Source organism: Clarias gariepinus, chromosome 16 (assembly GCF_024256425.1).
Source record: "Clarias gariepinus isolate MV-2021 ecotype Netherlands chromosome 16, CGAR_prim_01v2, whole genome shotgun sequence".
Classification (NCBI taxonomy): Eukaryota; Metazoa; Chordata; class Actinopteri; order Siluriformes; family Clariidae; genus Clarias; species Clarias gariepinus.
The window spans coordinates 22147987-22164369 of record NC_071115.1 but is presented as its reverse complement, the minus strand read 5'-3'; the positions used below and the strand labels follow the sequence as shown (position 1 = coordinate 22164369).

The following is a 16383-nucleotide window of genomic DNA, read 5'->3' as shown; positions in this document are numbered from 1 at the left end:
GTGTATATATATATATATTATGTGAACTGGCTGCTGTAACGATAATATTTACCTTTAGGATTAATCAAGTACTAACAGTTATAATTCTAATTAAGGAATAATTGAACAGTAATATTCCATAATATACACAGAATATGCATTTTCAACGGCTAGGTCCACATGCCTTATAGGTCAGGTTGCTTTTATTTTTTCCCCTTTTTTTTCTTTTTACAATTTCTCACTTAATCAAAAAAAATTCCTAGCAACTGACCACCACTGGCCATGTGTTCCTTGGATGGTGGAACTTTCTTGGCGCTGAAGAGACACTACAGACATGGTAGTGCGTGTTGTGCAGAAACAGTCTATTAAACTAAAAATACATTGAACCATTTATTTTGCTGCCAGAAAGAACAATTCACAAAGTTTATTAGGAACATACAAATGTTCCCTGACTATGCATTAGCCAGTGAAGCGCAGAATACCACACTCTTGGGCACCACTCTATTGTCGGAATTTGGATTCAACAGCAAACTTTAGGGGATTTATATCTCTTTTTGCCTTAAAAAAAAGGCATAGTTACTTTTGTGTAAAGGGTGCTTGGGGTCATTGCACATCTGAAGCGCTGCATTTTGCATTTGGCCAAATCTAAGCAAATAATATACACTTTAGAACTCTTACTGCTGCTTTGTCAGCAATCACATCATTAATAAATGCACCAGTTTCACTGGCAGCCATCCATGCCCATGCACTAAGATGAGGTGAAATGCTTCATAAGCAATTCTTTTCATACTCTTTTCTTTCATTTAAAGTTTATTTTTTTCTCTTATGTTCATATGATGCTGTTTCAAATTTGTTTAGGTTATCATCTAGTCTTCTTTATTCGAGATTTATAAATGGTTCACATCTTGTGGTACCTTCTGCATGTACGCTGGTGAAGACTTCTCATGGGTGTTGACTTTGACACAGATATACCTACCTTCTGGAGGCTGTTTTTGGTCTAGGCAATTTTGGTGTATGGTTCATCCATGGACGAAAGGAGAATTATTTTCCTTGCTGACAAAAGAACCACACATGTCCATTCCAGGCATTTTGGTGTTCCTGAGCTCGGAGGTGCATTCTGTCTTTTTAAGGGTTTATTTGGCCACACTTAATGTTTTGCCCTCTCTCTCTCTCTCTCTTTGATGTTTTTTTTTTCAGCCTTAGGAAAATTTGTAGTATTGGCTCTTTAGACTGATTTTCAGGCTTATATTCAGAATGAATAGTAACAGATTTCAAATGACATGCTAAAAATTTAGTGCATTTACGTGCTTTCTTGTAAGTAGAATAATATGGGACTAATACACACCTGGTCATGGAATTGTACAATATGTATACAGGACAAATGTCCTTAATTACCTTCATCAGTCAAATACCCTTCATCAGCTGTGCAAGAAAGCTCTTGGATATCCAAATAATGAACAAAACATGGGCTGCTTAAATCATGAACCATACTAATCTCCTAAAGCAGGCTTTAGCCAAATCCAATCCTAAGGCTTTCACAGAGCCTGTCTTTTGTCTCGCTTAATACACAGAGTTTGTTTCCAGAGACAGTTAATGTAATTTCTTACAAAAGAAAAGACTTTCTTCTGTACTTCTGAATATCCATCGTACTCTCTACTTCTGTCCGGATCCCACTAGAGGTCAATTTATCACTTTTTCTTATGTGACAAGTACAAAGTCCTACTCCTTTGACCTAGTGGGAGCTCTTTATGTAAGATTAGATGGCCCAATTGACTCATCCTATGCTTTGGTTCACTTAGAACAAAGCACGAATTCACGCTACATCTGTCTCTTCGAACATTTTATTTACTTTAATGGCTTAGTATTGACAGAGGGTTTGATGAGTCAGAAGAATGTCCATCCCAGATAAAGTAAATGGACAAAGATCACTTCCTGGCTTTTTACTGTGTTCTGGAATGTACTCCTACTCCACTCACCCCTCCAACACAGGTCAGACAGGCACATCTGGAGCACATGGAGAGCAGGCAAATATATATATATAAAAAAACCTCCCTGCACTTTAAGTCAGTCAACCAAAAAGTCTTCAACATTAGCAAAATGGGAAAAATCCTCTTATCTAACTGGACCTTTTTTTTTTTTTTTTTCAAAAACGAGAAAAAAATTCTTTACTCTAGTAATTTAAAAGAATCAATCAATATTTAGGATCAACACTACAGTAGTTATTGCATAATGGCTTGCCAGGACTCTTCTAATGAGAGTCTACAAATAAGGCAATAAGCATGTGACAATATGAGCAAGAGAAAGAGAGATACAGTTAAATATACATTTCAATAATACATTAATATATCATTAGCTTTTAGTATTCTTCTTTATCACAGCAACATATACAGTTACTGTAAGTAACAGTACTGCATACGCTTGTTCTAACAACAAAGAAGAATAAAAAGGGAAAATGTGTGTGCATTTCAGAAGAAATAGTATTGTATGGTGACAGCACTTATCTCCCTAAGAGGTGGTTTTAGCACTTGGCCTGAATACCCAAGTCCACACCCAGGACAGATTCTGGGCTTGTTTGGAGGGGGGGGCTCATAATCACAGGTTTGTGTTCTTATACTGTAGATGGATTTAATCCTGGATTGATTGAGTAATTCCATGTTTTATGCATTATCCAAATCAAAAACCAAATCAAAATTAAAGTTGTTGTTTTTTTTATATATAGATGATGTGTACCCGAGGCAGGATACACCCTGGACAGGGTGCCAATCAATTACAGGGCACACACACATTCACATACCATGAGTAATTTAGGAACTCCAAATAGCCTAATCTGCATGTCTTTGGACTGTGGAAGTGAACCGGAGTACCTAAAGAAAACCCACCAAGAACGGGAAGAAAATGTAAACACGGGAATAGGAAGAGGTGCAAGGTGACAAGGCTAACCACTAAGCCACAGTGCTGCCCATTAACTTACAATCAAACAGAATATAACTGAAAGAGTAATTACTGATATATATGTGCAGTGCTGACAGTTTTGTGGAGGAAGGAATATTCTTAGGAAACACTGGAAACTCTATGTTGAAAGAGAGGATGGATTATCCTCCATTATTGAGCACCAAGTATTTGATCTCTATGCATGGACATTAAGCACATGATTAGAGATGCATTTCTGGAATTTCCTAAGCAACTTGTTTTGAATAGTAAAACATCTTCTAAATGTAAGTGCATTAAAACACACACACACACACACACACACACCACCCTTTTTAATATTGTATTCACTTTACAACTCACAAAACAGCCACAAAATAAAATTATTAACTGTACTTCACTGATCTTTTTACTTCTATCTGATAACTGTTTTTTTTTTCTTCTTTTTAAAGGGAAGTTGTTCACCATATATGGAGATTTATGGGTGATCTTTAGAAAAATGGCAGAGGCTGCACATGAGCACATCTCTATAGAATGTTTTGGACTTATCTATGGTCCTTGTTTATAGCTGTGTTAATGTGTGATAAATACCAATTTTCTTGGTTCTTAAATCATAAATTTAGACCCCCCCCCCTCTTCTTTTATGCAGTCACTGATAAATGAGACCCCAGACCTGGAAGCTGCACACAGAGTAATGTTAATTAATGATTTAAATTTAGTGACGACAGGGTAAGGTCGACAGGAATTTTGTAAGGACAGAGAAAGCAAATCCGAGATATTGAGCCTTTCTGCCAAATGTAAGTCAACGTGTTTTGGTTGCCAGAAAACCTAAATGTCTAGACTTAAATAGTACTAACTTAGGTCATAAATTATAATAAGAGCAAGGGGGCTCGTTAAATGCATAAAAATTTGGGGAAAAAATATTAATATCCTCTTCTACCAAAGTTTCTAATGCAGCAGATCATGTCTAACACAACTTGTATAGTAGTTTGTACTATGAGCTATAGCTATAGGCTTATGGCGAAAAAAGACAAACAAGTACAGTTATACCCAACCATGAACATTTAACATAATAACAATCAACTGTTTAATGACCCTATGGATGGCATTTTCTTTGTTATTCCGCTGTTGCTCTAATTGTCTGTGGATTTGATTGCTTTCTAAAAGATTTTACACTTTGTTGTAGATCTAAGACTTAGGTCTAAGATATACAACAAGGTGTCAAATATTTTAAAATGTTTTAGTTTTTTTTATTTTCTTTCAATGATGTATGTCATATTTAAATTTTCTGCTAAAATTATTTGCGCCATCCCAAACAATACTAGTACGCCGCAAAACAGTTCTGACCCATCAAGGTATAAATAAGACCTGTGAAGGTGTGCTCTGGTTAGGGAGTTACAGTATTTTGTAGTTTATCAGGTGGGGCCACCATGGATCAGATTTTTGTCCAACATTTCCAACAGATGTTTGATCGGATTGAACTCTAGGGAGTTTAAAGCCAAAATCAACAACTTGACCTTTTTGTCATGCTCCCCAAACTATTCCTTAACAGTTTTGCAGTGTGGCAAGGCACATCCTGCTAAAAAAAGGTCACTGCCATCAATTCAATTCAATTCAATTTTATTTGTATAGCGCTTTTAACAATTGGCATTGTCTCAAAGCAGCTTTACACAATCGAAAGAATTATTTAAGTTTGTATGGAATTTGAATGTGTATGAATCAAAATGGTCAGATAGTCCCTTAGTCCTGATAATCTCCCATCAGGAGATACCCGTGGCATAAAGACTGTACTTGATCTGCAACAACATTCCTGTAGGTAGTACAGTACTTGTCAAAGTAACATCCACATGAATGCCACATGAAGGTTATCCCAGGAGAACATTGCCCAGAGCATCTTACTATCACCAATTGTTTTTCTTCTTTATTGCATCATGGTCCCATCTCATCGCACCCTGGTTCAGTTCTTATGATCATAAGTTCATGCTTTAATTTCAATTATATTTACATAGCCTATTAGGTTATTTACATAACTCTTTTAACAACAGGTATTGTCACAACAGCAGTAGACACCTAGCCTTATTAATTTGTCCCTAATCAGAAAGCCGGAGTTGATGGTGGCATAAAACAGCTCCCTGAGATGACAATAGGAAGAAACCTTGAGATGAACCAGACTCAAAAGTGAACCCATCCTCATTTGGGTGATACCAGATAGCATGACCATAAATAAACACATTCTATAACTGTGTGCCAGATGGTTGAATGTGTAATCGTTAAACAGGAAATGCGTTTCAGTTGACATGAAGTACACTTTATTGAGGTTACCAACTGTTCACAGATGGAGACACTTTTGTCAGTGGTCTGTGGGTACACGGCCACATACACACCACGTTGCCATTCATGATGTATTCTGACACCTTTCTATCAAGGTCAGTATTATGTTTTTCAGAAATTTTTGTTAAAGTACGTCTTCCATGATATTGGACCAGACAGGCTAGTTTTCTTTCCACAGATGGGTCAGGGAGCTCTGGGTGTCCAACATTGCCAAAGTCATAAAAAACTTATTTATCCTTTTTTTCTGCTTTCATCCTATCACTTTTAAAAAACTAACTATTTATTTACTGCCTAATATATCCCATCCTTAGGTTCCACTGTAAAGACATAATCAATATTATTCATTTAAGCTTTGTAAAACAATGGCAGCCATTCCTAAACATTTTTTTGTAAAACCCTTAAATTTAAACTAAAAAAGTCAATATTTAAATCACATCTTTGACTGCTTTATTTTAAATCCATTGTGGTTAACCGAACAAATTAAATGAGTCTTCCAAGGGAGACATGTGCCCTGTGTTCTGTGAACGTTTGGTCAGATTTCCATGAATGGTTTAGTTGCGGATAGAAGGAAAGTAAAACGATAATAGACAATGGCCGCTAATGCGGATAGAGATCCTGATGTGCTGTCAATGCTTCGCAGGCAGGTAACAAAAATTTGGTCGCTGTCCAAATACTTATTTAAATACAGTTAAATACAGTTTATATGTTGCTATTTTAATATCTGCCCCCCACATTGTTTTACTCTGTGAATGTATTCCCATAAAGAGCCTTATGTCTGAAATGTCATTAAAGAGAGTCCGCAGGCTAACCATGAACTGAACTCAGCAGCAAATGAGGATAACATCAACTAGTCTTCGAATTATCCAGTCACGCAGAACTATCGTGTCTTACAGAACAGCAAGACAAATGGAAACTCTAATTGGATATCTAAACGGTGGCGGACAGCTGATTCAGCGTTGCAGATGTGATTTTTATTTGGAATCAGCCTGTTTACAGGAACCTATTTCAACATACACGCTAACACACGCTGGAATGAATCCCACATTTAGGAAAAAGATGTGACCATGCTGAGTTTGGAAGTGAGTAAGCGGTAACCCAAATGTGGCCCATGTTGCCTTCCTCACATCTTGAAAAGGCTTTCCATGGTATCTTAAATTTCTCTATGCCTTATATTAAACACCACAGCATATAAATTATAATTAATCAGAACTGTCTTAAAACAGATTGAATCTTACAGTTCGTTACATAATCTTGTGTCCATAAGTATTTGGATAGCTACACATAAAAAAAAATAAAAAAAATATTGAAGCTATCATGATGATCGAGAAGTGGACGTTCACCTTTAACAAAATATTGCATTAAACGTAATTAAAGGATTGCTTCAACACTTAGATGCCTGACATTTGGAAACCATGGACATCATAAAAACCCTTTAAGATGTTCTGCCAGGTCTTTACTGCAGCTGCCATTAGTTGCTGATTGTTTGTTTGTCTCTCTGTCTTCGGTTTAGTCTTGATTTGATTTGAGGTCAGGTGACAGCCATTTAGGAGCATTAAATTTTTTTAAAAACTAATGGCTTATTTTTGCAGTGTGTTTTAAATAATTATCAATCTTTGTTGTAAAGCCCTAACAAAATTAACTTTTAAAAGTAATGACAAAAACTGTGAGAAAACGGATAAATGCAACAAACAGTAGTAAAGCTTCGCTATGCCGTGTTTTTTTTCTTATTATTTCTTTACTATATTTATTTAATATTTGTCTGGATGTCTTCAAAAAGCAGTCCTTACCAATCACATGGTTCTCTCTTACGTTTTAGTGATTACTCATTCAGATTCGGGCACCACAGACATGTACAGCTGTAAATCATAGCCTTTCTAGATTTAAAACAGACATCTATAAAATGTCACACTTTTCTGCAGTTCTTCTGCCACACTGATTACGTACACATTTACAGTATGTATAGCCTTGACATTATATGGTATATGAAGTTAGCAAAGGTCAGATAGAATTTAATTAGTAATCGTGGTGCTTAAAAAAAAAAACCCTTTTGCTTCCCATACCCGAATACAGCAGACAAATGTCATTTTAAGTGGCTACTTCTGTTCAAAACATAAAAAGAATAAGAAACAGGGGGAAAAAACATTCATCCTGTTTTTCCCCCCGAGTCTTTGTTTTGTTGAAAACATGTTTTCTCACAATGTTATGTTGAATGTTCTGATTAAAAAAAATAAAGGGTTTCAAGTAATTGTAAGAGAAATAATGCACGTTATACGGCTATAATTTCTGACTCAGTAATCTGACGTATTTCACGAGTGGTGATATAAAGCAGAACACCACTGGAAGTTTAACTATATGTATCACTCTGCTTCACAGGTGTACTTAGTATCGCTTATTACAGTACACTAACTGCCAGCATAAACACACAACGATAACATTATATGACCTTAAACAATACTTTGTCAGATCATTCCGATTGCTGTTGAACCACCATGTTGTTTCGTTCTAGTGATGGATCGTGGATGGATTGATTTTTAACAAATCTTTAACATGACTTAGAAAAACGAGTAGTCTCGGACAGTAATTCATTCATTTTCTACTGGGTGCGCATGCACAAATCATCGCAAAACACCACTAGGCTATGTACAAGAAACTCTTTCAAGAATTTTTTTTTTATCAATGACTCTTCTACTCTGAGTAGTTTGTTCTTTAGTTACGTGACTCCCATAGAAGCTAAACAGTGCAGTACACAGGAAACAGAATTGAGCGATTCTTTCGCAATGAGTCTTCAAGTCTCGAGTCGTTCGTTCTTTTGCCACGTGACTCCCATAGATGCAGTGCAGTGCAAAAGATTCAAAAGAACGAACGACTCAGACTGAAAGATATGAGCGAAGAGCTACTCATTCTGTTTATTATAATATGTCCTTAGCTGCATTGTAATATTTTTTATTACTGGAACTAGAGCCGTAATTTGTGTATGTAGACGTATTGGGGGTCTTTTTTTAGTGAAAATGCAACATTTTATTTATCTTATCAAAAGAACGAAATGAACTAAATGTCTCAAAAAATGATTCAAACCTCCCATCACTATTCCGTTCAAGGCTAACGAGAGGTACGGAACTATATTCTAACAAATGGCTGAATCCCAAATCCATCTCTAAACCCCTGATCAAGGGCACTACTTGGTGTGTGAAACAAGGGTTTATACACCCTAGTGCACCATGGCTTTTGATTTAGCGCTATTTGGGATTTAACCCCAGAGCCTGGAAGTTCAAGTTGAAAGATGATTTCTACAGCGGTAGAAAAAAATATAAAGTAAACCTTGTAAGTTTTTTAAGGCTGTCCATCAGCTCCATAGTTTATTTTCTTCACCTTTTGGCTACATAGTACCAGTAAGAATTTAAAACTACTTTTTACCCCGTTAATTGTCACTTACTGTCGGTCTACCTTAACGCTAGTTCTGCCAGTCGTGGAAGGATACAGTATGTGTTGGTGAAGCAGTACTTGGGCCGTGGCCTTGTGCCTTTGCCCACATGATTGCCTGGTCATGGTCATGGTCATGGTATTCACAGTTTCTGTCATCAATTATCCAGTCACATAAAAAGCACAACTCCATCAAGACAAACAACAGTTATTTAGCTCTGTACACATCAGGCAGGCTTTCTGTGTTAAGAAAGTAATCAGATCAGCCTAAGGGTTGCTTTGATACTCTCTTGATTTTCAAAAACAATAAATACTTTCAAAGTTAAACAAATTAGAAAAAAAAGGGAGAACATTCAGTTTTAACTGTAGTAGTATTGCCATGGCTAAACTCAGCTCTTCCCCATCACATGCTAGCAGCCTGACATCACTGTGATCCAGAGCACCGCGGGGCAAATTCATTTCTATAAGAGGCTCCTGTTATTCTCATCAGAACAGGATTTTTTTTTTCTATTTGTGTTATGAGTAATCATTTAGCCTGGAAGACACTTGAAAAGAGCAATTTTCCAAGGAGGCTTAACACTCAGGGTACAAACTCTTCTTGACATTTCCATAATCAAAACAACTCGGCTGATTCATGTAGGAATACACAACTTACTTTATATACTCACTGGCCACTTTATTAGGTCCACCTCGCTAGTACTGGGTTGGCCCCTTTTTGTTTTTCTGAACCGCCTTAATTCTTTGAAACATGGATTCAATGAGATGCTGGAAACATTTTTTAGAGATTTTGGTCTTTATTGTCATGATAGCATCTCAAAGATGCTCCATATTTGTTGGCAGCACATCCTTTCTGTAGTATGTATCATTTTGTATGATTCTAATTTTAGCCTTATTTGGCTGGCAGCAGAGAGACTTCCGTTTAACCCAGCTGTGGCACTGTAACATGTAGTCATACTGTCCACATTCATTTCTTTAAAATCATTTCCTGAGCAGTAATGAATGTACTGAATGACTAGACCTGCTAGAAAGTACATTGCAAACCGCTGTACAGAAGGCATTCATTAAACACATCCAACAGAAAAAACAGTGTGACCTTCAGAAAAAAGTCAAAAGATGAGTCAGTGGGGGATAGGGGTGATGTGAGGGGCACATACTAACAGCACATGCACGAGAAGAGGTCATGATTAACAAGGACACTTCCTGCTACTCTGCATGTATCTACAGATGTTTTTTCATTATGTTATAACCCTAAAGCAGGGCACTTTGCCCATCCACTCCATTTGTTAAAAATTTCGAAAATTGGATGCAAAAACACGTAGCATAAATATGCTTGAGATTTTTTGCTCTGGATGATGACAAGCTGTTATTCGAAAAATTAATTTATTTAAAATATTTACTAAATTAGCCCTTTCACGTCCCCACCACTGACTTTCTCTGCTGTCCTTGACTGTTACAATGAATTCCCTGCTCTGTCGATGCTGACTGATGACGACTTTTTGTAAGTCACTCTGAATAAGAGCGCGTGCCGACTGCCGAAATGAAAATCAGCGCCCTATACATGAACCGAGACAGAAAGTAGCATGCCTGTTCTCATTCAAGTCACATAACCATGTATCAGATATATATCCAATCTAGGACCTCAGAACCATCAGACCAAACAAAAAAATCAGAGGTGTTACGTTAAGGGGAAAAAAACAAACAAAAACAAAACAGATTTGAGTCAGTTCATTCTGGTAATATGAACGAAGCCTTTGAATATGAAAAATGTAATTATTTACTCACTTTCTGTAGCTCTGCTTGTATTCTCCTGAGCTGCTGGTGGTGTTTTATATTCAGTAATGCTGGGAGTTGTGCTGGCCTCTGAAGAGAAGTTGTTCTCAGATTCTCTGGAAATAGATGAAGTCTCCACCTGCCTGTTAACCAGTGGCTCAACCCGTCTGGCTAGCGCTGACGGACTCTCCACTGAGATAGGAGACTCAGCCTTCCTCTGAACGGGTTCAGGAATTCTCGCAGTTGAGGAAGGCACATCAGCTCTTCGAGAGGAAGCTAATGGATCCTGCGCTCCTGCCCTCCTGGGTGAGGGCGGCTCTGTAATTCTGGTATGAAGCGAGACCTCTGGCCTCCTCAGGCCAAAGCGGTTAATGCCAGTGCTGGGCAGGTTGTCCACCTGTTTGGAGGAAATGTCGATGGAGAGTTCAGTGCGCCGTGAAAACTCCATGCGCCGCCCACTGCTCTTTGGAGATCGTTGACCGCTGGCTGAGGACTCTGAGCCATGTCTGGAGGAATTTTCTGAGTTTCTGGATCCGAGTTCATGAAAACGGCTTGTGGCTGAGGACCGCAGGGGATTTACATTTCGACGGGAAAGCTGTGAAGGATTTGTGGGGGAATCAGCCTCCTCTACTTCGAATGATCTTTTTAATGCTACAGAAAACAAAGAAATGAAAAAAAAAGAAGTGAATAAGACTTTCACTGTATTTGATATTGCTTAATACAGTATGTTAAAAAAGAGTGTAAGGTGCCATAGGTGTGTTTAGACCATATATGGTGAAGTTAATCTTATTACTCTTACTCTTTGTTTGCACTCTCTCTGTATAATTCAATAAAGTCAACACAACCCATGATCAAGAGCATTCACGCATTTAAACGAATACAAAAGTATGTGTTTTAAAAAAATATTTTATTTTTAGGAAAAATCAGGGCAGAACACTCTCCTAGCACAGTCTATGTGCAATTCCAAGTATGGTAAAACCTCGAATTGCGAGTAACGCGGTTTGCAAGTGTTCCGCAAGACGAGCAAAGATTTTTAATAAATTTTAACTTAAAAAACAAACAAGTCTTGGTTTACGAGGACCATGTATCACGCTTGCGCTTCTTGTTTTGACGCCGAGCGTCACATGATCACAGCTGAGCTAATGGTTTTTCTCTCTCTTGCGCTGCGGGGCTCAAACCCCTGACCTTCCGATCAGTAACCCAGTAACCGACAGCCTTAACCAACTGAGCCACCACTGCCCCTGCAATGTTCCTTGCTAATTTTTCTGACAATGTGTGTGTGTGTGTGTGAAAAATTAAATAAGAGAGGAGAAAGGTTTACTGTGTAAGATGAGAAGGGAGGCTGATTCCTCCTCTTAGTTTACACACATACACACACACACACAGCACCTGCACGCATACATGGAAACACTTATCTGTCGGAATAAATGTTTTACTTTTTTTTAATGGTAAAGTGCAAGTTTATTTGTTTTATTTTTACTTTATATTTTATTATATAATTTTTACCTTATATAACAGTTTTACAGCAGCCAATCAGGGCTATCACATAAGAGACAAAACCATACCCGGCTAATTTAGCAGTAACAGTTCCAGATCTAATCACCTGCCTCTCAAACACAGTGAAGATACTGTATAAACAGAAGTGACAGCACTGAAGTTTTCCAGACGCATGTAAAGAGAAGATTAACAGGTTTCTATTTTAAAACCAGGCAATTGTCTCAGATATAGCACACAACTAGCCAGTTCGTCAAAATAAAATATAAAATTGCACGTTGAGTTGAAATACAAGCTAAAATACAAACACTGTAGCCTAGACCTACCTGATTTAACACGCTTCACATGTTTTGACAGCATTCCGTGAAAATGGCAGAAAGCCCACGGTGAGTGTAGCGCTTTCCTTAAAGTTCAGCTTGGTTTAAACAGCACTGCATGATTTATGGGTAATATAGTATATAATATAGTCTCAGGACAAATGCAAAAGTAAACTGCTGAGTTACTGACATTGATACGATACACAAGTATAAGCAGATAATTTAAATATATGCAAATATTTACATTATTTTCAATAAATATATACAGTACATACACATATCTAAAATATGACATGCACAAGCCCGGATCTAAATAAAGCCAATGAACCAACCCCATTGCCACATTTGGTTAAGCATGTCAGAGTACTGTAGTTACCTTATGTATCATTTACAAGTCACTCCCAAATAAACTGAATGCTGGAAAGCATGGGCTTGGGCCTGGCAAAAACACCTTTCCCCTTATGTAATGCCTTTAATTGATTGACATTATTATACTATAAACATGAAATAATGCACTTGGGATATGGGATACACATAAGTAAAAAGTCTAAGTGTCATTTAATCTAAATCAGCAGTGGCAGATTACATATGTGTGACAAGGATAGCCGGCAAGGACACCACAAAGCAAAAAAAAAGTAAAGAAAACACCTGAATAATGATAAATCAATTAATTGTGTTGGTACACTGATTATAGGTTGACCGTATAAGATGGAATGGAGGTGGCCAAGTGGACCTCACCTCAGGTCTCCTGACTGAACGTCAGACTTGGAAGGAAAAAGGGGAGCTAGACAGCAATGCAATTAGTAAAAAATCAATCAGACTGTAAAATTCTATAAAATTAACCACAAATCATTTCTAATTCTTTAACTATATCCTGTACAGCCATGGCCAAAAGTTTTAAGAATGACAGAAATATTAATTTTCACAACATCTGCTGCTTCAGTGTTTTTAGATCTTTTGCTCCATCATGCTGGATTTGGTTCATCACCACATGTTCTTAAATGGTTGGAAGAATTTGCTCTTGGAGGATATTTTTGTACCATTCTTCATGGCTGTGTTCTTAGGCAAAATTGGGAGTGAGCCCAGATACTCCCTTACCAGAGGAGCAAGTCCAACAATGGTCTCACAGCCTTTCAGACCACTGTGATAGTACTCTTTTAATGGTAGATGCACGTACTTTGGTCTCTGATGCCTTCATCTTCTTTACTAGTTACTGTATCTGGGGTTCAACCTTTCAAACCGAAATTTGTTCATCCCGGTTTGTTTGTGCTTCTGCTGTGTCTGTGTGGTCCCACAATGTTTATATTTTTATACAGTTGTTTGTAAAGGTGTTCATGATACCTTTTAGTTGTTTGTAAATCGTTCCTAACAAAGGAGCAGACTTGCAGAGGTACACATTTTTGCTCAAGTTGCTTGGATTCTCCCATGCTATTGAGGGCAATAAGGCAATGGCTCTAAAGGTATGTCCTTTTACAGCCATGGATACACTTACATGAAATGACATTTATGACAATTGCCAAAACCTTTTAAAAGTCATTTAAACAAATTATCACACAGTGTATTAAAACTGAAGTCAATCTGATTTTCTCCCAAATTTAGTTGTATCCAATTCCTTCCCATCACTAGGGGGCTCCCACATTAAGGCTACTATACCACTCAGTTGGGAGGGCCGAAGACTATCACGTGTTTCCTTCGAACCACGTGACACCAGCCGATGTACAGCTACATTGAAAATTCTAATTTTCAAAACACACATACATGAAGCTTTTGTGGGTTTCATAAAGGTATCTATTTGCTAAAAAAAGACCCAGGGCTTTCATCAAGGTAGGACAAGTGGTGCTTATTATTCTTTACAAATGTGTCTACTATGGAATCTTTCATCCTGAGCTGTCAGGCAATGGCATGCTTAACATACCAGAATATGTCACACAAGACATATTTCAACACTGACTGGTCCGCACGCTGCAGAAGCATCATCTTGTGCTCAAGGATACAGACAAACAAGCTCAACCGCATGTGTGTGTGAGAAGGAGAGAGAAAGAGAGAGAGACAGAGAGAGAGAGAGAGAGCATCTGTTGGAATCCACAGCAAGGGGTAGACTCCGCCAAGGCATGACTTTATGGGTTATCTGACTGTCAAAAGCATACCACAGACCACCCAGACACTTTATACGTCTAGCTGACTAGAATAATGGAATAAAAAAAAATTTAAAGTAAAAATTAACATCAGGTAGATGAACAAACCAAACTATGTTAGATTCCAACACATAATCTTGGGAGCATTGAAATATACGCTACTCCATACCCGTTGGCCTGACTACACAGTTGTCTAGTCCTTGTCCCTTGAGTTTTCTCAGTAAAAATACTGTTGTATTTTTATGATTGATTTTACTAATTCCATCTCACATCACACATATTCTGGATGTTTTTTTCAGACCACATTTTTCTCAGATGATGGTTCACCACTACCCTTTAAGGTTTTAATAATGTGTTTTTTAATTTTAGTAGTTTCAGCAATCTTCTGAGAGGTCTTAATCTTTCTGAGAGTCGTTTTACTTGCTCGATGCAGGACATTAATTTGACCTTCCTAAAACAACTTTGTTGAGTATCATCTTTGGAATGACCACAGGACATGTCTTTTTATATGATTGTTTATTCCCTCTGACAGACAGGGTTAAATAACTTTTACAACTGAAGCATATTAATCATTTTGGTAATTATCCAGTGGAAGGCTCTTAACTATTTGCTTAGTTAAATCCAGACTGTGACTTTTTTTTTTGGCTGGGGAGTGTAGGTAAAATGTTATAATACCCAGCAGGATTTTTTGTTTTTTAAAACATTATTGCGCCGCTAATTTGGCAATTTTACAATTGTTGGGACAATTTTGGTATCAAGTTGTTTTTAAATGTATAATTACTTTAATGAAATGCAGTCGGAACAACTTTGACTAAATGGCAATGGGATAATGTTGAATAAATGCCCATAACTCACTGTGACAAAAACAAAATTAAAATCAAACCAATGACCTGAGATTCGAACTGTAGTCACTTGCTAGCTTACCACTGGACCACTGGGAACATGCTCTTAAAGCACCTAAGTGTGGCGTATATAACAAGCACCGCAAACATCTTGTTACAGTAGGATAATTTAGGAGCTAAGATGCAACTCACAGTAATATTATAAAAGAAAAGGATCAGAGGTATAACATTATAACACTAAGAGATGCTTGATATGAAATACACATGCTGTGTGCAGGAAGTTGTTCGTCTGTCTTAATCTCCAAACAGAATTTTAAACATAATTAAAAATAGCATGGATACCACTTCATTGTTTTAAAGTTTTGCATCTGCAACCGTGTGTTTGGGTCGTTCATACAATGTTACATCTTAACGTCATTTCATTAAAGTCAGTCTGTTGTTGTTAGTCTTTCGGCTCTTCCCGTCGAGGGGGAAGCATCTCCACAGCACTTACTGTAAAGCGTACATGAAAATATTCACGCATAACACATTTTTATGTATTCACCTCTAAGTAGCTATGTTTGATGCCTGTCCCCCCACCCCACCCTGTCCAAGTTAGAGGCATCTTTTATTTTCAAACTACATACAATTTATTTAGACTTTAAAATATTAGACACTTTTCACAAGATATATGCAGTTTTCATAAGTAGTAGGTGTGTATGTTCTTACAGCACCAATACAAATGCCATTTGCACAGGGAGATCAGGCAACCCGACCAAGGATCCAATGTGACACCCTATTATTATTATTATTATTATTATTATCATAGTAGTAGTAGTGGTAGTAGTAGTAGTAGAGAATGTTGGGTCAGTCCTCTTTCAGTCTAACATATTTTATCACAACTGTCCAACACCAAAACCTGTTAAATACCTGCTACTTTAGTCTTAGCCTAAGATACAAAAAAATTGTTGTATACGGTTCTATTCAAAACACTCAAAAAATTGCAGTGCAGTCTTGTTTTTACAAGGTTTAATGTCAGAAAACAAACTTAAAATTTCATTTTTACAGCATTTCCATATTAACAAATACTATCCATCATATGAAATGGAAGGTCTACATCTTTGTAGGTACTCAGTTATAAGTCCACTAAGGCATATGCAAGTATCCAAAGTCATTATTTGCCCTGTT

General features: G+C 37.3%; 1 protein-coding gene across 3 annotated transcripts in view; it reads right to left on the bottom strand.

Moving 5' to 3' along the window:
- septin9a (septin 9a) overlaps positions 1-16383 on the bottom strand; it is a 100581-nt gene that overhangs the window by 53572 nt on the left and 30626 nt on the right. For all 3 annotated transcript variants that reach the window (XM_053514386.1, XM_053514388.1, XM_053514387.1), the window contains one exon: positions 10441-11079. In XM_053514386.1, coding sequence (XP_053370361.1) covers positions 10441-11079 — 639 coding nt within the window. The remainder of the gene's footprint in view (positions 1-10440; positions 11080-16383) is intronic.